Source organism: Halichoeres trimaculatus, unplaced genomic scaffold (genome assembly GCF_033239565.1).
Source record: "Halichoeres trimaculatus isolate MK-OKI-2021-1 unplaced genomic scaffold, fHalTri1.1 fHalTri1_scaffold_15, whole genome shotgun sequence".
NCBI lineage: Eukaryota > Metazoa > Chordata > Actinopteri > Labriformes > Labridae > Halichoeres > Halichoeres trimaculatus.
Genome location: NW_027437193.1, coordinates 5,441,618 through 5,465,705, shown reverse-complemented (window position 1 = coordinate 5,465,705; position 24,088 = coordinate 5,441,618). Strand labels below are relative to the sequence as shown.

Genomic DNA, 24,088 nt, shown 5'->3' with positions numbered 1-24,088 from the left:
GCAGTTGGAAACTTTCCATGAAAAATTTTGGAAGTTAAGAAAAATTAATGGGACTTAACAGAATTTTTTTCTAGAAATGTATCACTTGCATTTACCTGGTACACATATACATAAATCAATGTTAAACATTTTTTTTTAAGCAGACGTGTGCAAACATGTCTAATGTTTTTTAAAGGGGCTCTGAGGATCATCTGGAAAAGCTGGTGTTTTTCTAGGATAAAGACTCCGATTCCCATGAGCACTTGCACCCACTGTCATTAGGACATGACTCTCACATGACGTTTGTTTTGAAGCAATTGAATGGAGCACAGATCTACTTTTTAGCACCACTTTTTTTTGTTCAGTTTAACAACATAATGGGTTTTATTTGTTTTTGGAAACATGACGACAATCGAAATTTTTAAACTCAGTTTGTAGTTTAGAAGGTGAGCAGACTGTTCAGTGTTCCTCACTGCGTGGTGCACTAGGCCGTGTCTGTTAGTGAGTGGTTATGTCCTACCAGTGCTAATCTACCAATCAGAGCTAACGTAACCACACTCTTCATTTTATTGATAAACCCTCAAGTTTGAACAGACCACTGCAGAATAACTGCTGACTGTAGGTCGGAATGAACATTAGCACAAACAGTTTAGCGCCTGTGTTAGCCTTTCTTCTGCTCTGACCTCCTTTTTTTGTCAGTTCAGCTCCAGTGAAATCCTTTTCAGCAGGGAAAAACACAGATCTCTCTTTTCTGCAAAGCTTTGCTGGTGTGGTGTTGTCATGTGGACTTCTATGTGCCATGAATCAATCCAGAGAGACTTTTTCAGGATACCTTTGAAAGTCCTCAAAGTCCTTTTAAATAACATAAAAGTAAAAAAGGATTTTTCTTTTTGGGAGTCCCTTTCAAAAATGTTAAAATATTGAGTTTAGCTTCTCTTCAGGCCATGCTGTGTACTCATCAAGGACCTGGACCTCATCGTATTCAGTGGCTGCTGAATGACTGGTCTTAATCCTAGTTGTCACGAAATGGCTTCTTTTTTTTTTTTTTTTACAGAAAACTGGGAATGGTGGAAAATAAAACAATTTTAGAGCAATCCAATTTCTAGAAAAAATCATTTAAGTTGAAAGTACAAATACTTGAAAATTTCCAATATTCCCATAGCTCAAAATCCTATGAAATTTTTTTTAGAAACTTTCCTGAAATTTACCAGAAATTTCCGCCCTTTGCCAACCCACCACAAACTGACATTAAGACACGCCGGCTGTTTTTGTCCTCTGCAGTGAAGAGACTCAGTGCGTCATGCTCTACTCCAGACAGGGCACCACAGACACCATCGAAGAGGTTGAGGACGAGCAGGACCAAGGAGAGGACCGGCAGCAGGTTCCCTGGGAGTCCCAACAGCTGGATGGGAGCCAGGGGGCCGAGGGCGGGCCCTGGAGTGACGGAGAACCCAGGGAGAGCGAACAGGAAGAGGAAAGAGAGGAGGGTGAGGAGGATGAAGGCCAGGAGGAACTTCAAGGTGAGGAAGGAGGAGAGGTACAAACTGAACAAGAGAGCAAAGAGAGAGGAGCAGGTCTCTGGGAGTCTTTTGGTCCAGATGAGGGGCCCTCCCTCAGGCCGGAGGAGGTGGACTCCGCCCCCTCCGGCCTGGACAAAGACTTCATCACTGAAAGCGAGGATGGAGGGGGACAGCAGGACTTCATGTCCACAGAGGGGCGGGGTGGACTGCTCTACACCCCGGACACTGATGCCTCCAAAACCTCTGATGCTGACGTGCCCCCCAGCTACAGCAAAGCCGTCAGCTTCGACCGTCTGGAGGTCAGCGACGACGAGAGCGACATGGACCGGAGGAGGCGGATGGTGATGACCTCTGACAGCCGCTCGGACAGCAGGTCGGACCTCGTGATGCCCTCCATGACCACGGAGCTTACCGCCAGCGAGCTGCTGCTCAACAAGTGAGTCAATAAACAAGAGACCACGTCAGTATTTGATGTTTTTTTGGTCAGGATATTTTATTATTTAGTGTCTCCTTGTGCTGTCATTGTATCATGTCCTAACCTCAAAGAAGCTAGTGAAAACATTTATTCATAGTTCTTTGATATACATTACATAAAAACTTACCAGTATGTCTGTTTTTGTCTCCCAGGATGTTCTACGATGAGGACCTGGAGGAGTCAGAGAAATTCTACCAGAAGCAGCCCCTGATCCTGCAGCTGGTCTACGCCCTCTACAACATGCTGGTGGCGCACTCAGAGGTGGTGTGCTACCTGGTCATCATCATCAACCACATGGTGTCGGCCTCCTGTGCCACCCTGGTCCTTCCCATCACCATCTTCCTGTGGGCAATGCTGTCCGTGCCACGGCCCAGCAAGCGCTACTGGATGACGGCCATCGTCTACACCGAGGTACAAACATGAGGACCATTAGGCTCAAGAGATGAGCAAGGCACTGATGTTTTAATGGTCTTATAGATGTTGATACAACCAAGCAATAACCTCTGGTGAAGTCTGTGCTAAAGTTTTAGAAGCTGCAGTTCCTCAAGTGTCCACTAGAGGCTGATTGCAGAAAAATAAGAACCCAAATACACACCCATTCGAAAAAGCTGATTTTAACCAAGCGACAACCTCCGGTCATAGAATATGAGACAATGCTGAAGTGCTAAAATCTGCTGTTTCTCGAGTGTTCGCTTGAGGATGGCACCGGAAGTACCGGAAGTCACATACACACCAAGCCAAAAAAGCTGTTTTCACAGCGTAATTTAACCTATTTACATCCTGGTTCAAAAAGATCTGTCTGAATCACTAACTTTACTATCTAGCATGGGGGGTGACTATTTTTTCCAACCCGGCGGTTTAGAAGATATTAAGATTGTGAGCTCGCCCAATCAGAGGCACAGCTCAGCTCACGTGACCGGAGAAGCATCCTATACCGGTGCTCGGAGCCCCTGTCACTTCCAATATGGCTGCTAATGCCGATCTGCTTCAAATATCTGTTTCAGAAACAGACAAGTGACGTCAGAGAGACTACCTCCATGCTTTATACAGTCTATGATTTTAACAGCAGAAATGAACGTTTACTAGGGGTGGGAGAAAAAAACGAAGTATGATATATCAGGATTATTTGTTTGACAATATCAAAATTGGGATTCATTGTCAAAATTTTTTTTTTTTTTTTCAAATTCTTCATTTCAGTCTTAAAAAATGATTGGAAAGAAATTCCACTTTCCTCCAGCAGAGGGTGAAATGTTTCTCTCTGACTCACGTGATGTGCATTCTATGGCAAAATATGGCTCCTGATATAGTCTATAGACATTATCATCATCATTTAACTTTTTCACCTTGTCTGGTGTTAAAAAAAACCCCTAAAAATCACAAAAAATCTTAAATGTTAAAGGATAGCAATTTATTTTCTGATCAAAGTCTTTATATTTTTTGTGTGTTATCACAGAGGAAAATACATGAACAACAACAAACAAGTAGGAGAGTCGAGGACAAAAAAAAGCCCCTGCCCTATTCCCCCTTCCCCAAATACAGGGTCATCAATATACAGCCATTAAAAAATAAGATATGCAATAGGTAAACACACAATTGTACCTAATAAAAAGTAACAAAGAATCGCAATATTAATTGAATTGTCACCTCAAAAATCATAACAGAATTGACTCAAGATGTGTGTGTGTGTGTGTATATATATATATATATATATATATATATATATACATATTATGATTTTAATTTGTAATTTATAATTTCATTTTTGCAATTTAATAATTGAACAATCTCACAAATGTATGAATTTATCGCGTCACACTCTGCTTATCCAGATGTTAGTTGTTATCATGACCTTTAGGGTCGACGAGGACTCTTAACAAGATAAGGATTTTTTTTTTTTTCGTAACAGAGCATTTTTTTTATTTTGAGGCCTCATCATTTTAAAAGGACTCATGATTTATATCAGTCTTTTTCTTCTTTTCAAAATTCACAACAGATAAAACAATAGTGAAAACCACAACAACAACCTAGGACAGGTCAGGGACAAACAGATAGCCCGGTCCCCTTCCCCAATCTCTGATTACTGGGTCTTCAGTAACCCAGACTGAACAACAAAAATATACACAGTCATGGTCAAATGATTAAATTGTTGAATTTCAATCTGGACTGGGATTGGAAGATTTTAGACTCTTACAGGTCTGTGTTTCCTGTATTGTCTCTCTAGGTCACCATTGTCATCAAGTACTTCTTCCAGTTTGGCTTCTTCCCCTTCAACCACAAGATGAACAAAAACAAACCCTACCACCCTCCAAACATCATCGGCGTTGAGAAGAAAGACGGATACGTCCACTATGACCTGGTCCAGTTACTGGCTCTCTTCTTCCACAGGTCCATCCTCAAGGTAAACACGGCGGGCATGATCTGAACAGTGTTACCCTGATAGGCTACAAGAGGTTATCCTAGTTTAATAAGAGACAGAGAAAGGTTTGACTGTTTGCGTTGAACTGATTCTCATTCCAAAAACTGAAATCTGAAAGCGTTGGTGCTTTAATTCAGTAAAAATGGTCTTAAATGCACTCACAAGACGCTAAATGGACATAAAGACATTCATTAATGTTGTCTCTGTTTCCAGTGTCACGGTCTCTGGGACGAAGACGACCCAAAAACCAGGAGAGCGCCGTCCCGTCAGAGCGAATCAGAGGATGAGGGAAAGGAGAAAGAGGGGAGCGAGAAGGGATCTGAACCGGCATCCTCACTGTTCAATGAAAGCAGAAGCTCCACTCACACACTGAGATCTATGACGTTTGGGACGTCCATTGATTCGGGACATTCGGGAAATTCAGGACAGGTTCAGGTTCATTACCCACAGCAGCAGACTTTTCAGCGCCGGAAGAGCTCCAGCGGCGGCTCGCACATTTCTCACCGATCCCTTCACTCCTCTGCAAGGTCCAAGAGAGGTGAAAGAAATCTCTTTTGTTTCTTTTACTGTTGTTTCTCTACAAGTAAGACACATCACGTTTTAAAAGTCACAAACATCATAACAGGACACCCTTTGTTTTGTGTCTAGCCTTGACCCCAGGCTCAGGTTTTTGTGTTTGTGAATCCGAAGCCTTGGTGCTTAGTCACGGTTTATTTACAACCTGAAATGTAAACTGCTCCCACAGGAAGTACCGCTTCCCACAACAGCAGCCGAAAGGAGGGCAGCGTGGCCAGCGTCCACCAGAAGACGCGCAAACAGATGATCGTGGAGAAGCTCAGGGAGCAGCTCTTCAAAGGGAAAGCGTTCGTCTTAAAGCGGTATGATGAAGCATTCAGGGTTGATTGAAGTGTCTGATTTCATGTCCTCTTCTCCGGCAGTTGCGACTGTAATTACTCGGCTTGATGAGAGTGTCATAGACAAATAAATAGAAAAGGCATTGTGGGAATCATATCAGTGATGCAACATCTGAAACATCTCCACGGTCTTAATTTAGAGCTTTGATTGGAGTGTTCCTGTTAGGAACTATTAGCACAGGATTAGTACTACACTGCAAAATGGAAAATGTTAATTCAACTCCTATAGAGTTAAATTTAACACTTTCCCTGAGTTTATATAATTCTCACAGACTCTGAGTTAAGTTTAAGTTTCAGCAAGTGTTGATATATTGAATTTTTTATAGTGTTAAAATTCTAACACCCACAGTGTTTTTTATCACACAAAAAGGTGTTTTTTCACACTAAGTGGTGTTGTTTTGTTCCACTAGGGGGTGTTAATTTCTAGCACTTGCAGTGTTAAAGGGCACCTCCGGTTTTTTGATACCTGGACCTTATTTATAGATGTGTGCATGCTCATATACTCACTCAGACAAACATTGTGCAGCTCGGAGTCCTTCAGAAGTTATTTAGATCCAACCAATTTTAGCCGCACTTAGCGGGGGCCACGGCAAGGGAGCTTTAGCGCGGGACATAATCTCTGCAAAATCGCTCATTTCGGCTATATTTTTTCATCCATCCCCAGTGTTATAATAAAGTTAGCTGAAACAATCGGGGCGGCACTTCTCTTCAGGTTCTGACGCTGTGGTTCCTGGCCCTTCTTCTTTGGCTTTGTGCGAATAAAGTCCTCAGGAGCGAAGTGAGCACTGCAGACTCTGTGACTGGCCTGCTTCAAACCCTCTATTTCAGTATTCGGATCCATTTTCAGTGCAACAAGCCACACTTTTAGTAATGCCTGATAGTCCAATGGAAGCCTGTGGAAGCTAAACTTTGAAGAACTCGTCATTTTATTCAGACAAAGTGGGAATATGCACCAGCTGAGTGTGAAACAGCATGGATGAAATCAGCTGTACCTTAGTGTGGCGCGGCTATGACGTCATCTAAAGTTTGTTTACCAGGTCAGCTCTGGGGCAGCTGACCCACCTGAAGACGGTAGACGAGCTGACTTTATGATAACACTGGCGATGGATGAAAAAATATAGCCGAAATGAGCGATTTTGCAGAGATTATGTCCCGCGCTGAAGCTCCCTTGCCATGGCCCCCGCTAAGTGCGGCTAAAATTAGCTGGATCTCAATAACTTCTGAAGGACTCCGAGCTGCGCAATGTTTGTCTGAGTGAGTGTATGAGCATGCACACATCTATGAACAAGGTCCAGGTGTCAAAAAACCAGAGTTGCCCTTTAATACATCACCCATTCAGTGCACCTATGACACAAGTTGTGTTATTACCTTACACTTAACGAGTAATTTTGTGGTATCCATAGTGTTATTTTATCTCCTAAGTCCATGCCATGCAGCACACAGACAGTTTGTGCCATGCTGGGCACAGACAAGCAGTCCAATGCACCAAGCACAAACAGCCTGTGTCTTCATGTATCTCATATCCACTGTGTTTCCTCCTCACTCACGGTTACTAAACGCTGCCATGGCAAAAATTACTTTGTGAAAACCATTGTCTAAAAATGTAAAGGAGCAGTTTTTTGAAGTTTAGTTACAGAGAATGTTTATTGAAATGTGTAGAAGGTTAGCTTGATTTGAGTTGGATTAAAACAAGGTGATGATATAAAATTACTGAGCACATGAGACGTAAACCAATGATGTTAGCCAAACAAAAAAAAAGTTATTTGAAGAAACTGTTACCAATTGAAACATTTTTATTAAGTTGGATCAACTGTTTGTTTTTACAGGGCAGTGTAGTTTAAGTCTAGTACTTTAAGCATTGAAATTGAGCCTTCTTCTAAACCTTTTATTTAGTTCATCATGACTCAAATCATTTGTGTGCAATCACTTGCCTCAATTTTAAAACAGTGCAGTTCTTGCCAAAACTTCAGTTTCATTTTGATTGAAGTAAAAGTTATAAATTACCCACTCATAATTTTTACTGAAACTCTACTGAGAAGGTTTGCTAACAAACAACCTCTGGGTTAACAGTGCAGATGTATGGTTTAACACCAGCATAGAGTTAAATACCTCAAAACAACACCACGAATTTAACACTTGACTTGAACTAACTGGAATTTCACTGGTGCCTTTGCTTTTTCTGACTTCTGTGCAGGTTTATGGAGATCTACCTTCCCATGAAGCAGTTCTTCTATAACTTGATCCATCCAGAGTACAGCGCGGTCACGGACGTCTACGTGCTGATGTTCCTGGCTGACACAGTCGACTTCATCATCATTGTTTTTGGATTCTGGGCGTTTGGTGTAAGTTTAAAAGCATCTTTTTCATTTTAAAGCTGTTCAGGTTAATTTGTTTATGACATCCGAACTAAAAAAAGAAGATATTTTAAGAAACAGTGAAGCACATGTGTGTATGGGAGAAAATGTGCACGCAGAAGCTACATCATAAAGTATATAAAGGTAACGCAGAGCTGTCAAACAAGGAGAAAAACAGTTTTTACCATGAAAAAATGTAGAAACTTGTGAAAAATATGAAACAAAATCTGGATGCAGCTTAGTAAAGCTGTATTAGTCTTGTAGGAGTAACAGGAGTCCTGACATTGATCCCTGAGGAACGCCATGTTTCATTTCTCTCATAGAAACACTCAGCTGCAGACATCACGTCGTCTCTCTCCGAGGACCAGGTCCCGGGACCTTTCCTTGTCATGGTCCTGATCCAGTTTGGGACCATGGTGGTGGACCGGGCCCTCTACCTCAGAAAGTCTGTCATGGGAAAAGTCATCTTCCAGGTCATCCTGCTCTTTGGCATCCACTTCTGGATGTTCTTCATTCTGCCTGGAGTCACTGAAAAGTAAGACACCAGTCACCCAGAAAGTGGGCTCAAAGTCAAAAAGCGTTAAGGAAACGTTTAATGGAATCATGAAAAATTAAGACGTAAGATTCTTTGTGATGTTAATAACTGAGAAAGGAACAAATGTTACAAATGTCTCTCTGTGTTTCCTTCACAGACGTTTCAGCGAGAACAAAGTTGCTCAGATGTGGTATTTTGTCAAGTGCATCTACTTCGCCCTGTCCGCCTACCAGATCCGCTGCGGGTATCCAACTCGTGTTTTGGGAAACTTCCTGACAAAGAGCTACAATTACATGAACCTCTTCCTGTTTCAAGGGTGAGTGAAGCTGGCAGAGGGTTATTTCTTCAAGCTGAGCAAACAGATCCGAGGCTTGGGTCATTTTCCTCTGTTTCATGTCACTGCTTTTATAAATATTTGGATTTTTATTTTCTTCTGTAAGCTGTTTTGACCAGTAAAAAGTTTCACAACATGTCACATGCTCTTTTGTAAATCAAAAATTAATCATAGTAACTAATAAAATACTTAAAGAGGGGGTATTGTGCTTTTTTCACAATTTATTCTGTCCCTCTTGTTCCCCCATAGTATTTTAAAATTATTTACAGTTAAAAAAACAAACATTTTTTTTCAAGCTGGTGGTTTAGAAAACTTTTATGTCAGCCTCATTTTAGGTGCTGTCTCTTTAAGGCTCCCCACTCCACTAACCCCCTTTCCTCTGATTGGCTAGCCCTCTGAAGGCCAAGGGCGGAGCCATGGGCTCAGATCCTGGTGTTTGAGACCCCATCCTTCTAATGTGTCATGAACCAGTTGGGAAATCTATCTGCATAGATCTACTTTACATCCATGCTTTAAATATAGGGAAGTAGCATACCCACTCTTTAAGCTAAATAGGATCCGTCACTAAATCAGTTTTAAATCCGGGGCTAACAGATGAGGAAAGATAATGAAACCGTTTTTCTCCAGCCTCATATTTGGAACGATTCAGTAAGGTGGTGCCTGTTGTTTCCAGATTCCGCCTGGTACCGTTCCTGACAGAGCTGCGGGCCGTGATGGACTGGGTTTGGACGGATACCTCGCTGTCTCTGTCCAGCTGGATCTGTGTGGAGGACATCTACGCTCACATCTTCATCCTGAAGTGCTGGAGAGAGTCTGAGAAGGTGTTTATCATGTGTAGCGTCAGGAATTGGTCTCAGAGCCAGAGCCCGTCATGCTTGAATTCAGGCTGAGATGTACTTTTGTGATTTGTTGAAGTGAAGACTTTGATAAAGACGTAAGGTTTCACTTCAGATCTGGAGTCAACGAATCAGTTTTAGATCGCTGTTAGACTTTGTGGTCGATTTTATTTTTAAAGACAGTGAACAAGCCTTAAAAAAAATACCTTCTGGTGTCTCAGATTCATCTTCACCTGGGGGATTTGGTCTCGTATATATATTCTGATCCAGTTAACAGCGTCTTCAACACAAATTTACAAAAAACGAATACAAATTCTGGCCTTTTTCTGCAGAGGTATCCTCAACCGCGAGGCCAAAAGAAGAAGAAGGTGGTGAAGTACGGGATGGGAGGGATGATCGTGATGCTGCTCATCTGTATCGTCTGGTTCCCGCTTCTCTTCATGTCCCTCGTCAAGTCTGTAGCTGGGGTCGTCAACCCCCCGATCGATGTCTCCTTTAAAATCACCCTCGGTGGATTTCAGGTAGGAACACAGTTCCTTGAATCGGAATCAAATGGAACAGATTTGTGATTTATTCTGATTTTGTTTCATTCAAGAGTTAAAGGTATTTATTTACAATCATTTTCTGCCATCTTACGACGGATACCTTTCTCTTTCAGCCCATCTTCACCATGAGTGCTCAACAAAAACAACTGCAGACTGTTACCGCAGAGCAGTTTAATAAGTTTGTGGAAAGTTACGGCCTTTTTCCCGTAAGTACGAGATGAAGTAAACCAAGATTACAATTTTACTTTTTTTAAGAACAGCTTTAACCCCTCTTTTGGGGTGAATGAATTTAAATACCCTGGGAAATGGCATACAACAACTGTTTTTATTTGACCATGATGATCGAAGGCTTTTTTTGTAGGTCTTGGCATGATAGTTATGCACAAAAAGTTTCATGCATGTAGATGGAAGTGGCTGGAGGGGCTGAAGTTTTCAGTCACTAGGGGGAGTTATAGAGCCCATATCGTCAGAAAAGCACAGAATTTTTTAATTTTTTTTCCAGCAGGTTTGATGCATGTGCTTTTCTGCACGATACAGCCCAGAACTAATATCTTGATATTTTTGATCTATAATCCAATACACAAAATAAATCTTGATTTTCTAATTTCTCCTCTCTATCACTGAAAAAATTTAAATTCAACCTTTGATGCACAAAATGACAGCAGTATAACGGCTCAAGCAGACCCTTCAGTTATTTCTTTTTATAAAAGCAACTTTTTCCTCCCCTTCCTGATGCAAAAACATGCATCTGCAGGAGAGTTTTCTGGGTGGGTGGGGGAGTGTGTTGCTTGCTGTGGCAGGAGCACCAGCAGAAAGTGAAGGAAGTGACACCCAAAAGAGAATTATACACTGACGTCTTCAAATATTTACATGACAAATTGTATTCGACTGTCTGGATATGGTCATTTCATACAACTCACGTGCTACAACCCACGAATTATCGAGTATATATTCGATGTTTCCCCCACCTCTACTATAGACCCCATTAAAATGCACAGTTAAGTGATGTATTTGTGTGAAACTGTTTTTTATTGGCACAATTTCATCATCAGACATGTCACAACTTGCAATCTCAGCTTTCAGAAACAATCCCATCCAGATCTGAAAAAAGCGTCCAGCCTTAGTTTTAAAATCATAATACTTGTTTAAGTATCACCAAGTTGACCACACACACACACACACACACACACACACACACACACACACACACGCAGACGCAGAAGTAGTTGAAATCTGTAGCTCACACTCATAGTTGGCTTAGAACACCCCGTGTTGTTTTGAGATTACTGATTTATTCTGTTATTGCTCCCTAAGAGTTTGTCTCATTGTTTCTCTCCTCTGTTGTGACCCTGTTGTCAGGAAGCTCTGGAGTGGCTGGAGGGCTACACAGAGCAGGACCTGATCATCGCAGAGCTGCAAGGCAGCTCCAACTCTCTGTGGACCATCAGCCCGCCCAGCAGGGAAAACCTGATAGAGATGTTGGACAGTTCGATGAATTTCACCATCACTGTGTCCTGGACTGTGCAAAGGTAACTACATCGAAAGTTGTCACTTTGTACTTTCATTTGCCTGACACTCTGGAAACCTGCCTCTGAGGCTTTGTTGACATGTGCGCACATGTGCACCTGTCACCAAATTAGTGGAGCAGATAACTGTAAAATTTCAAGAGAATCGTTCAAATGATAATGCAAGCATGAAATTTGGCACAAATACTCTCTTAGGGACACTCTTTTGAAATAAACGATAGACACGCCAAAATTCAAGATGGCGGCCATTTTAAAAGATGGACGCCATTTCCATTTAACGCTCATTGTTTTGACAGTTGAAATGGTGATGCAAGCATGAAAGTTGGCACAGATACTATCTAAGGGCCACTCTTTTGAAATAAACGATAGACACGCCAAAATTCAAGATGGCGGCCATTTTTATGGATGGACGCCATTCCTGTCAGAAGATTCTTATTTCAAAAGTTCTAATGGTGATGCAAGCATGAAATTTGGTACAGATACTCTCAAAGGGACACTCTTTTAAAATAAACGATAGACACGCCAAAATTAAAGATGGCGGCCATTTTTCAAAATGCACGCCATTCCCATTTAACGCTCATTGTTTTGACAGTTGAAATGGTGATGCAAGCATGAAATTTGGCACAAGTTCTCTCTAAGGGACAGTTTTTTGAAATAAACGATAGACATGACAAATTCAAGGTGGCGGCCATTTTTAAAGATGGCTGCCATTTTGTTAAACACTTGTTATTTTAATATATTTCTATTGATGATGCGAGCATGAATTTTTGCACATACACTCTCTAACACTCAAGAAAAATGGTCCTCATCATGAAAAATGGTCACCAATTTGAATTTTGGGGTGTCAAAATTAATTTTTCATGAGTCTGATAGTAATGGCGTCCATCTTTAAAAATGGCCGCCATCTTGAATTTTGGCGTGTCTAACATTTTATTTCAAAAAACTGTCCCTTAGAGAGAACTTGTGCCAAATTTCATGCTTGCATCACCATTAGAACTTTTGAATTAAGAATCGTCTGATAGAAATGGCGTCCATCTTTTAAAATGGCTGCCATCTTGAATTTTGTCATGTCTAACGTTTTATTCCAAAAGAGTGACCCTTAGAGAGTATTTATGCCAAATTTCATGCTTGCATCATCATGTGAACGATTTTTTCACTTATCTGCTCCACTAAATTACAGCTGTGGAGGGTGCACTCCGCTTTGCGCCGAGAATAGACCAGGTCGGAGCTGGCGAGCTTTCAGTGCACTTTCTGCGCTGTTTTTGGCACGAAATTGTCACTGCGGCAACATGAATCTGCCGACACCTCCCCCTGGTGCACCGTCACACCCATCTCTGCGCAGACGGTCTACCAAATTGTCAAATTGGCAGCGCACAGTGGTGCGCCGCACGAAATTAGAGCCCAAACAGATCATCCTCACAGAGCTTTAAATAATGTAAAGATAATTCTCTGAATTATTTTCTATATGTTTTTGTGGTTTCAGAAACCTCTCACTGGGTGCAAAGGCTGAATATGCGACTGGAAAGCTACAAACCAACCTCCAAGATCATGAAAAGAAAGACCTCAAAAATCTCCTCACAGGGAGTCAGAGTAATTCCTCAGCGTGAGTACATCGGCGCCGCATCGCAAATAAATGTTGTCTGCTAACCAGAGGGTTCTCAAATGTTGAAGACATAAAGTCTGTGTGTGAAATAAATATTTTTATTTAAGATAATGAACAATTAATGAACATACTGTAACATCCTGAGATATAAACTAAATTAATTACTGCTGCACCAAAACATTCAGCTGTGTATCACTGCAGCAGTAACATCCTCTCCTCTTCTCCTACAGGGTACTGATGGATATCTTCCCTCGTTTTATCCGAGCCCCGAGTGACTCAGATGCTACGACTGTAGACGTTCTTCATAAAGGTGAGCGTCATCATCTTTATGAGGGAACAGATCTAATGTGGGTCCATTAAAAAGTACAACAGACGATCACAAGTTTCATTCTGAAGACATAATGTGATCCTGTTCTCTGTCTCTGCAGGTCCAGAGAAATCAAAGATGCTGAACATGACTGTGACCCTGATGCGAAATGCAAATGGTCCAGGTCTGGTTCAAGAATGGTGGAAAGTCAACCAGACGGATCCTGGCCCAATAAATGTTAGGGGAGACGAAAAGAAGAATGCAGAGGGTCTTGAGTTCTACGTGTTCAGTGACCAAGTCAGCCCGCCCAGTTTGGGCTTTCTGGCTGGATATGGGTACGTGTGATTGGGTAGTTGTTTTAAATTTTTGAATTCACAACTTTGGACAAGTTAAAGTATTTAAACTTTTTTTTTTTTTTAAGTTTTCAATCTTAAACGATTGTGAAGTATTATGATCTGGATATTATAATCAAATATTAGCAATACCAGAGCAATTACCTCCGCCAAGGAGGTTATGTTTTTGGGAGAGTTTGTCTGTTTGTTTGTCTGTTTGTGAACAACACAACTCAAAAACTAACAATGGATCTTGATGAAATTTTCAGGAAATGTTCAAAATGGGATAAAGAAGAAGTGATTAAATTTTGGAGGTGATCTGGATCACCGTCCAGATCCAAGTTTTTTTTAAAGGATTCTTTATCATTGTGAGATAGGGCTGTTTTCACCATATGTGTATATAACTCCACCATAAATGGTCAGATTGCTTTGCAAAACAAAACAAGACAAGGTCACCATAATTTCTGACAGATGTTAAAGTACGATCCAGATCCTGCCAATATTCTGGATACTAAGATCTGGAATATGAAATATGTACTGGGTCATCATAATTTTCAACAGTCAGGTAACAAATTATTGTACAAACCTGCAACTAACAACAAATCGTAGCAGACAGTCTGCTGAAAGGGAGTATAACATTAAAGTAGGACTAAAGTGTTGGTGACAACCACAATATGCTTGATGGTCTGTGCTCGCTGAGTGCTTTTCTAGTTTTAAATTATTTTTAAACCCCATTATTTATTAAAGAGGGGGTTTTGTAATTTCTTTGTCTGTATTCTGTCACTCTGGTGTCCTTGTAGTAGCTTTACACGATTTACAGCTAAAAAACAACTCTATTTTGTCACACTTGTGTTTTACAAAATCCTTATTTCAGCCTTTGTTTTAGCTGCTGTCCCTTTAAGTGTCCCCATTCCACGAATCCCCTTCACTCTGATTGGCCAGCCCTCTCATAGCCTGTTAAAGGGCAGAGCTGTGAGCAGACCTTGGTGTTTGAGGCCCACCCCTCCAAGATGTTATAAACCAGTGAAGAGATCCTGATGTGATGACCTCATCATCTCAGCAAGCGTCAAGAGGATCTCGTGAAGATCTGGAGCCATTTTGAAAACGGGCTGTTTTTTACTGTTAACAGACAGATTCAAGGATTTCTACAAAATACAAATATGTAATCTGCACAAATTTAATCTGAACATCCAGCATTGTTACTTTATACCCATGTTTAAAATATGGTACAGCAGAATACCCCCTCTTTAAGTTACACCTTTAAAGTGTAAAGCATTAACTTCTTCCTCTTCCTGTCCAGGATCATGGGACTGTACGCCTCTGTGGTTCTGGTCATTGGTAAGTTTGTGCGTGAATTCTTCAGCGGAATCTCCCACACCATCATGTTCGAGGAGCTTCCCAACGTGGACCGCATCCTCAAGTTGTGCACGGACATCTTCCTGGTCCGAGAGACCGGGGAGCTGGACCTGGAGGAGGACATGTACGCCAAACTTATCTTCCTGTATCGCTCGCCAGAGACTATGATCAAGTGGACCCGGGAGAAAACTGAATAAGAGTTGAAGGCAGGAAATTTACAAACAAAAACAAGGCGTGAGCTCTTTGACCCACGAGCTCTGCTCACCTGCTGAAGGAGCAGCTGAGGACCAACGGTGTCCTCTTCAGTGAGACATCTTCTGCACACTTTTTTGAGTTTTAAACTGGCATTTTCTACTCTTTACTGAAGAAAAACAACCACAAATGTTCGACTTATCAACAGATTTGCCGGTGCCGCATTTATCTGGCAAAACGTGGCTTAGTTTGCATCCAGTGGATTAAACAAGCAGCTGGTGCTCGGCTGCAGACTCATAAACCCTTTTGGACAATTTTACTAAATCATACAACCCCCCTCCCTTATATACAGAAAGGTTTTTACACTCCTCATTTCTCTTTCGATTGTTTTCACAACCGCAGGCGAAGAGAAGCTCAAACTGGCTGCAGCTTTAATCTTTAAGGGCTTCCCATCTACAAAGACGTGCACAGTGACAACCACACGAGCACAATCTCTCCCCAACTGGAACGTTTCGACTGTGGGACTGTGCAATAACACGCTTTCACTCCTCTGAAGTTTTCCAAAGGAAGTGGATGGAGAGACATGAAACAGCTTTGTTTTTCAAACACTATCAGACAAGCTTTACTTGCCTTATTTTGTTTGTATGAGATGAACTCTTATTGACTACATATCTTTCTCAGGAAGAGCTGTTTTCACAGATATTCAGTGTATGAGTTATATGTTACGACATGTAGGCTTGGATGGATCTAAACCAGATTGTAGAAAAGATGAAACTATTTAAATGGCATGAAATTTAATGTGGATATTGTTCAGATGGACTGACTCTGAGTATGTGTACTGCACAGGCTGTAATAAGGAAGAAAATGTACTGCTGTGGACTGTTTTCCTGACAGAGGTTGAGAATAATTTGCCAACTGTCCGAGTTCTGAATCATCTTCACAAGTTGGCTGGGTCGACGCCAGCGGAGGGCTGCTTCTGAATCAGGGTAACATGCACAAGATGGAAGACTCTCGCACATCACTTGTGAACCTCTTGCTGTTTTTAACGTTCGTAAACACAGCCGTGCTTTCAGTCACCACGGAAGAAACACACAAAAAAAGATTCTTCAAAAATGAAGGGCTGAACCACAAAGCCCTTCTGTCCAAACTATGCATTAGAGGACTTGTAGCATGATAGAAAAACTTCATTATTGTCATGATTTTCATTACATGTACATACAAAGAGTACGGGGACAGGACAGGGTGGAATGAAATGTGAAATTGTACTTGTATGTTAAGGCAATGTGGTATAAGACAGGTCCAGACATCTGCAAATAAAACGTCCGGAAAGGTGTGGAGTTCTGCTTGGTTAAAGTTGCATTTCATTGTCCCGCCGCCACCTTTTCCACCACAAGGTCCAGGAGGTGTAAGTTCCTGGAACTACTCTTCTATGAAGATTATCCAAATCAGGTCAGTGATGTCTGGAGAAAAAGATAAAGGTAATTTCAATACACCACCAGACCAGAAGAGGGCAGTAAGATAAGGATCATACAACAACAATGACTTCATATAGAAGCCATGGACAGGCCAGCATTATGTGCAACCAAACACTTAGCCTGTTAGCATCGAGGAGGTTAAAACAGTTAGATTGATTTTTAAAAGGTGACAGCTCCAAGTGGCAAACCAGAAACTGTCTTTTTGAAAAAAATCAGCCTGTGTTTTGACTTAAAGATTGACCCTGTTGATTGATAGCTTTAAGCAGGATGTAGTTTGCTACTTTATCAAGCTATTAGTTATGTTTATTAAGTATATACTCGCATTAGTTGTCTTAATCCAGCAGTTAATTCTCCAGCCTTTATTCTTCCATACATTGGTTAACCTCTTCAGTCATAAATTAGCTTTTTCCACAAACTGGTTAGCTTTTTTTGGCTGTCAGTTAGCTGCCTACAACTGTTGGTTAACTTTTTCCAGCCATTGGTTAGCTTGTACCAGACATAAGTTAGCCTTTTCAAGTCATTTATTAGCTTCTTCCACAAATATACAATACTTTGCCTCTTTTATCTGCCAGTTAGCTGCTCCTAGCTCTTTGTTAGCATCTATTTCAAACTCTTGGTTTTCTTCTTCTGGCTGTAAGTTACCTTCTCAAAATTGTAATTAGCTTTTTTCTATTGTCACCTCTTCCAGCTGTAAGTTAGCTTCTTACAATTGTAGATTAGCTACTTACAATTGTAGTTTAACTTCTTTTGGCTATTAATTAGCTACTTCCAGACATTAGTAGGCATTTCCAAGCCATTACTTTGCATTTTCATGGTGGTAGTAGCTTCCAGCTTTAAATTAGCTATTTTTAAGGGTTGATTAGCTTTTTTAAACCATTAGTCAAGCTTTGCTTAGTCCAAAAGCAGCCAGGTTCCTTCATCCGCAAGTTAGCTTTTTCCAGCCTTTATTCAGCTTCTTTCTTCCAGCTGCCAATTAGCCTGTTCCTGTTAGTTAGCCTTTAGCTGTTGGATGGTTCTTGTAGCTGGTAGTTTGCTTCTTAAAGCTGCTAGTTGGCTTCTCCAAGCTGTAAGTTGGGGTTTTCCTGCTGTTAGTTAGCTTAGCATAGCTAAAAGACAGGAAAAGGGAACACATTATCTCACCATTATGTGGATGAAGCTAGTTTAGCCACTAGGCATGCATATCAGACTCATGCAGAACAATAAAAACTGTACATTAAACGTTGGTTAGCAGGGAGCTATCGTTAGCTACCTTAAGCGGCAGTCATTTAACGTCTTTGAGAAGCTGCATATATAACAGCAGACATCTGCAGATGCTAACTGATATGGAAAAACTGTACAGAGACCACAGGATGTGACATAATGGAAATGTTTATTGATGCAAGTGTAAGGTTTGGAGATATGCTTCGAGGAATATATAGGAAGTGGGCAACAGCACAATTTTAAAAAAAATGTAAACAATCCCTTTTTAACCTTTAGTGACGCAGTATGAGAATCTGTTTTTATTGGCATGTTATTGATCATACCAGGTAGAGTACTTATGAGCAGAGAGTAAATCACAAATACACCAAATCAGCATCCAGAAACGTACATCACATTTGTTGTCCCTTTAATCAGTTTAGTCTCTTAAATCTGAAGATTTTACCATGGAAGCTGGAAATTAAGACAGCCAAGATTATTTTGAGGTGGAAATGAACAAACCCAGAGGTAGACAAATGGAAACAGTCTGAAACCAGGAGTTCTGCTGTTTAATTTAGCGCTGAAGCTCACGTTATTGCCAATCATTTTGTAGCTTTGAATCAGATTACCTTTGAGTTTCTTCAAACATGCATTTACAAGCTGATTGCATATTTTCCAGTCGTATTTCAAGAGGCAGAGCGATGAATACTGATTAAATTAACTCTGTACAAATAAACACCTATACAATAACTTCTTAGATATACATATATATTTTTAGTTTCTGATCTTAACACATCTGTTTCTTTATAGACTCTACTCACAGACAATAACAGCAAAATGTACAGCTTCACAGAGACGAGAAATAATAGAGCTTTTACAAACAACAGGCTTTCATACATAATTGAACATCAAAGATTTGTCATTACATCGAGGATCCACCTCAAATAAGAACACAAATTAAAAGGCTGACTCTTCTGCAACACCTACAGTAACTGCTTTGTATAGGTTATCTCTTAAATTTTCACAATGATAGATCAAAACAGCCAAACATCTGGGTTTGTAACGGTTTGCACAGGTGGTGTCTTGGTGATGAGAGTGTGGCACTCCGTGGAGGCTAACACAGTCCTCCCTCGTAGTCATCCTCCTCCTCGGCAGGAGCCGGTGCCCCACCAGCGCCACCCTGTGGGGCGGCAGCCTTCTTCTTCTTTCCTCCTCCTCCAGGTACCCGCAGGGAAATGGCCAACTTGGCATACTGGGAGACGTGAAGGAGAAAAAGAGCTTTGGTTTTCTAATCGGCTTCAGACTTTAATCACTGCTGGTCTGTGTGATGAAATTCTCAGCTGGAATTTTGTTTTCCTCTAAAACACAACCACAACAACACTTTCTAGCCTTGTCATTTTGGCTACATTTTGAAACCTGGCCTGGTTGCTTTTTATCTACCTTTGGAATAAATCCAGTTTGTGGAATCAACCTCGCATTTCGAAGAAAATCACTGAGTTGTTTCCTCATAAGAAGCTCAAATCTTATCTTTTTCATCTATTAGTTTAACTTCCTGGTTTGAGGGAGCCAATCAAGCTGTTTTATAAAAGGGAAAACGTCAACATGGCAAACAAAAAAGGAAATCAAAATAGAGAAACCCTGTTAAACTTCAAGTGTTGATGGTAATCTCCTTTGGCCTTCCTGTAACAGTCGAAATACTGTCTTGAATAAATCATTTAAACCTCCTCTTTTAGAGCAGAGAAGTCAAGTAGAAAAGCTAACAGTTGATGGAATAGAGGACAGTCTGTGCTGCACCTGGAGACTGAATCATTGCCTGCAAAGACAGCTGCACCTGAAACTCCACATGTTGAGAATTCTGAGGCTCCAGGTGCTGAATATTATTGAAAAAAAACATTAAAACTAGACATGCACCGATGGGTGCCGATTTCCTTAATTTTGGAGGATCGGTGATGGGCCCACCCATACATATGAAACTGATCTTATATACCTCCAGGAAAGTCTGACAGCCACCCTTTGTTACTTTTTGCTCTGAGACCTAAAACTCAGGACACTTCATGACACTTTATTTAAGTTAAAAAATAAAGATTTTATTGTTTTACATGTTTGTTCAATGATTTTCAATAAAATAAGATTAGGACATTGAAGGTATAAGCTATCAGTTATAAAAAACAAAAAATACAAATCGGTATCGGCACCAAATTGGTATCGGCAGGTCAGGCTTTTTAAAGATCGGTGATGGGCCAAAAGATTGTGATCGGTGCACCCTCAATTAAAACTTTCAGCACCCCATCCTTGGCACTGCCCTCTCCTCTTTAAGATCATTCATCTCTAATAAACAACAATTCATCTCTATGAACAACTTATCTTCCTCCACAGCACCTCTGTCACAAGGAGTCCCCCAGGGTTTGGTGCTGGGTCCTCTCCTTTTCCTTCTCTATATGCTCCCACTTAGCAACATCTAAACACTCACAATTTCCATTTTCACTGTTATGCCGATGATATCCAAATTTATAATCCCATCCAACCCTTCACTTCCTCACTGAAATTAAAACCTGGATGCAAAAAACTTTCTTCAGCAAAACTGCAATAAATCAGACCTTTTAATCATCGAACCAAAAAACGTCACTACAACACCACTCTTACTTCATCACCTCGCATCCACAATCTAGGTGTAATTCTGACACCAACCTCACCTTTGAACAATGTGTCACTCAGATCACCAAACCCCGCCATCTTTCTTCTCAAAAACATAGCCTGCATCTGCCCACTACTCTTCTCTGCAGCTGAAACCCTGATAAACGCCTTCATTTCATCCAGATCTACAACTGCAATAGCATCCTGTATGGTTTATCATCAAAAGTCCCCAATAAACTCATGGATAAGGAAGAACCAAAAGGATATTGTTGCACAGCTACAAACGTAAACAGTCATTACTCACATCATTGTCCATGTACTTCAGTAAAGGTGAGTTGCACACCCGGTACACCTGGTCCTCATCCTGCTCGTCATAGCCCTGCAGTAGTGTCTCCATCGCAACGCAATCTTCACTCCCACTGTATCCAGGCAGACTGACAGAGACAAGCAGAGACTCTTATATAATGATCCTTAATTTAAGGTTTTAAAGGTAGTTTAGAAAGTGACAGATCACAGAGATGACATAGTGTGATGAAACTTACCTGTAACTTTCTCTGACGCATTTATCAGCCGCGACGTAATCCCCTCGGTGAAGGTGAATCAGCACTTGAGCTGTTGTTTTCTAAAAAATGGGACATAAGGTAAGGGTTTGGTTGAAAACAGCCTCTAACACCTGGTGTTATCAGAACTATTTATAGCTCAAATACAACAAAATCACAAACCTTGAAGCACATGGGGAAGTTCTCGATTTCTTTGTACATGTTTTTTTCTTTGTGCAGAGCCGCAGCAGCTTCATCCAACCTGGTGACAGAGGGCAACAGATGATTCAGGGATACACCCAGAAGTAACTCTTACACTTTGGCAGCATTAGTAAAATGTGTCAGTGTCTCATTCAGTTTCTTGCTTTACCGTTTTAATCTCACAAGAAGTCTGGAGGCTTTTCCTAAGAGCTCAACAGCCTGGCGCAGGCGGTCCTCATTCTACACACAGACAAAACAGAAGTGAAAGAAAATAAAATAACATCCATCAACACAAAAAAAAAAAAAAAAAAAACAGTTTTAGGGAGCAACAGCTCACCTCAAATACTCCAGCTGCTTTCTGGTACAGGTCCACAGCCTTCTCCAGGTTAATAGGCTCGATCAGTCTGAGTAAAACAGGAGAAAAGGGTTTCAGATAAAGTCTGCCTTGTCCCTGAGTTTGTCGTGTGGCAGATACAGCCATCTCTCTCTGATGTAGAAAACAAGACTGAGTGCTTATTGTCGTGTGAACGGTGATGAAACAGGTGCAATGAGAAACAATGAAGGCAGCGCAATACACATAAAAATAGAGAAGCTAAGGAAGAAAAATAAATCATAAGCACAAAAATATATGGACTGTGCAATAAGGACAACGGAGGCATTAAATGTACAATATATACAATAGTGCACAGAGGGGGTGCAAATATGGACTGTCAAAAGAGTTATATGTAGACTCCTTTTAGCTTTTTAGTGATGGCAGTGGGACAGAAGGAGTTTTTGAGTCTGGACTTTGTATTCTTACTTTCCAGCCCGGTCCAGAGCCATTGCGGCAGTGTCAGGAGTCCCATTCTCCATGTACATCATACAGGCTTTCTCAATATACTGGATGGCCTCTGGCATCTTCTTTTGTTCCTGTTAAAGTGCAAACATCACAAACTTGCATTCTCTGCTGCACCTGTATAACAGACTGATGTTTACACAGAGGACAAAACTCACCTTCATCATCATGCCTGCTTGTTCAATAGCCCTGAGAAGAAAGAACAGTGTTGGAATAAAAGAGGTTTTGTGTGTATTTATATGATACTGGGGTGGTAACATAAGATACTTACTTTGCAGCATGAAAAAGCCTGCAGGGTGAGTTAAGGAAATTACATAAGATGTAAAAACAGCTGTGTCATAGTATGCAGTAGAAGTACAGAAAGGATACGTCTTGTTTTCTGTGTGATATTCAGCTTCTTTCAGGTAAGCATCCTTTGCCTGCTCGTACTGCTTCGCATTCTTAAAGCACACAGCTGAAAATTGGGATAATAAAGGTATTAAGTAAAACAGAGGGTTTAAAAAATGTAAGATAAAGGAATGATATCGAAATATAAGGGCACCTGCTTTGGCGTATTCAGATGCAGCACTATCATAATCAGGCTTCCACTTTGTCAGGCTCGTTTTCAAGCTACAAAAACATGATGACAGGCAGTTTAAAACGGCTCATATAAGCACAACAAGCTGGAGCATCACTGATTGATCTACAGGACAATAGAAAATTTGATTTTAATCACAGTTCAGCTCACCATAGCGTGTTCACAGTATAATCATGTAAATCAAGTAACCTTAATAAAAAAACACCTCAGGGGCCTGTTATCGTTAGCTAGCTTCATTCAGTAGTAAATCAAACGGCTGAGACGAATCGAGATTTTAATCCGTAACTCACCATTTTTCAGCTTTAGCTATATGCTCATGAGCTTCGTTTATCTTCTGAGCGGCCATCTCCTAAATAAATAATAAATTTATAAAGGTATCACTGTGTTTTGTATCGATAAATTGCTCTAAACGTCGATGTTTGGATTAGCAGGAACTCCTCCTCAGGCGCTACGTCACTCAATGTCGCAGGCTACGGGTGCCGCATAGGACATATCTGCCTGGAACGAGTGCTTGTTAATTATGGGCAGTATTTATTAAACATCAAATTTTATTCATAAAGTGTGTTTTTTATGCATTTATATTTGATTTAAGAGTGTTACAAGATTTTTTTCAATAAAATATAATTCCAAAACAATTGGTCATCACAATATATTTTATAAATTGCAAATAAACTTGGCTTAAAACAGCACCCTTTCTTTTTTCTTTCTCTTCCTGCCTTTCCAGTACCCACTTTTTTATATGCATGGCTTAGCTTAGAAAGAAAAAAAATGTGGTATATAAAACTTACTGACATAAATTAGTAAACATGTAAGCACTAAGAAAAAACAGTCAATATAATTATTGATATAAGTAAAGTATAATTATTGATATATAAGTTAATAAACAAATAAATAAACAATCAGGTTAAGGTGGGATAATGTACATTGTTTATACATGCATCCTCACACACACTGTCCCACAAATACAGTGCATTTTTAATTTGGTGATAGAAAAGAAGTAGTACATTATACATCATTATCATTAACTGAATTTTAATAGTAGTGATAAAACATTATAACACATTCTACAAACAAAACAGACAGTAATAATTTTAACAAAACCAGCCGTTAATTAGATTAAGAAACTGAAAGTTTACTTTAGTGAAAGTTAGTTATATAAATAGCAGAAGTAGCATATATAGAGGAGGAATAACATTAAAAAAACATCAAATAACTGATGGCCTTTTTGACATACTTGTTAACTGTAGAAGTAGAAGTAACTATGAATTCTCAATCTGTTAATTATTCATTCATTTTTTATTGTTTTTAATAATTTGTGGTCACTAAGTGTGCTCAAAAATCCTTGTGCCAGCATGAAAGGTCTCTAAAATCAAACCTCACCTGTTCCTCAGTTGTCTATTGATACCAGATGATCAGTTTTCTGCAGC

General features: G+C 40.4%; 2 protein-coding genes across 3 annotated transcripts in view; one reads left to right on the top strand and one right to left on the bottom strand.

Annotated features, from left to right (window-relative positions):
• piezo2b (piezo-type mechanosensitive ion channel component 2b) overlaps nt 1–16,552 on the top strand; it is a 117,454-nt gene extending 100,902 nt beyond the window's left edge. For both annotated transcript variants that reach the window (XM_074688533.1, XM_074688534.1), the window contains 16 exons: nt 1,261–1,935; nt 2,127–2,385; nt 4,196–4,372; nt 4,604–4,928; nt 5,136–5,268; nt 7,499–7,646; nt 7,982–8,193; nt 8,351–8,509; nt 9,201–9,348; nt 9,696–9,884; nt 10,022–10,114; nt 11,268–11,437; nt 12,918–13,037; nt 13,268–13,347; nt 13,466–13,679; nt 14,977–16,552. In XM_074688533.1, coding sequence (XP_074544634.1) covers nt 1,261–1,935; nt 2,127–2,385; nt 4,196–4,372; nt 4,604–4,928; nt 5,136–5,268; nt 7,499–7,646; nt 7,982–8,193; nt 8,351–8,509; nt 9,201–9,348; nt 9,696–9,884; nt 10,022–10,114; nt 11,268–11,437; nt 12,918–13,037; nt 13,268–13,347; nt 13,466–13,679; nt 14,977–15,229 — 3,355 coding nt within the window. In that variant the 3' untranslated portion in view covers nt 15,230–16,552. The remainder of the gene's footprint in view (nt 1–1,260; nt 1,936–2,126; nt 2,386–4,195; nt 4,373–4,603; nt 4,929–5,135; nt 5,269–7,498; nt 7,647–7,981; nt 8,194–8,350; nt 8,510–9,200; nt 9,349–9,695; nt 9,885–10,021; nt 10,115–11,267; nt 11,438–12,917; nt 13,038–13,267; nt 13,348–13,465; nt 13,680–14,976) is intronic.
• A 1,499-nt stretch (nt 16,553–18,051) lies between these two features.
• On the bottom strand, nt 18,052–23,133 carry napgb (N-ethylmaleimide-sensitive factor attachment protein, gamma b). The gene is made up of 12 exons (XM_074687793.1): nt 22,952–23,133; nt 22,626–22,693; nt 22,454–22,538; nt 22,356–22,373; nt 22,243–22,273; nt 22,049–22,158; nt 21,587–21,653; nt 21,419–21,489; nt 21,232–21,310; nt 21,052–21,131; nt 20,814–20,943; nt 18,052–19,127 (listed from the first exon to the last, which is right to left on the bottom strand). The coding sequence occupies exons 1-12, from the start codon at nt 23,005–23,007 to the stop codon at nt 18,990–18,992; spliced, it is 933 nt and encodes a 310-aa protein (XP_074543894.1). The 5' UTR covers nt 23,008–23,133; the 3' UTR covers nt 18,052–18,989.
• Between the last annotated feature and the right edge of the window lie 955 nt (nt 23,134–24,088).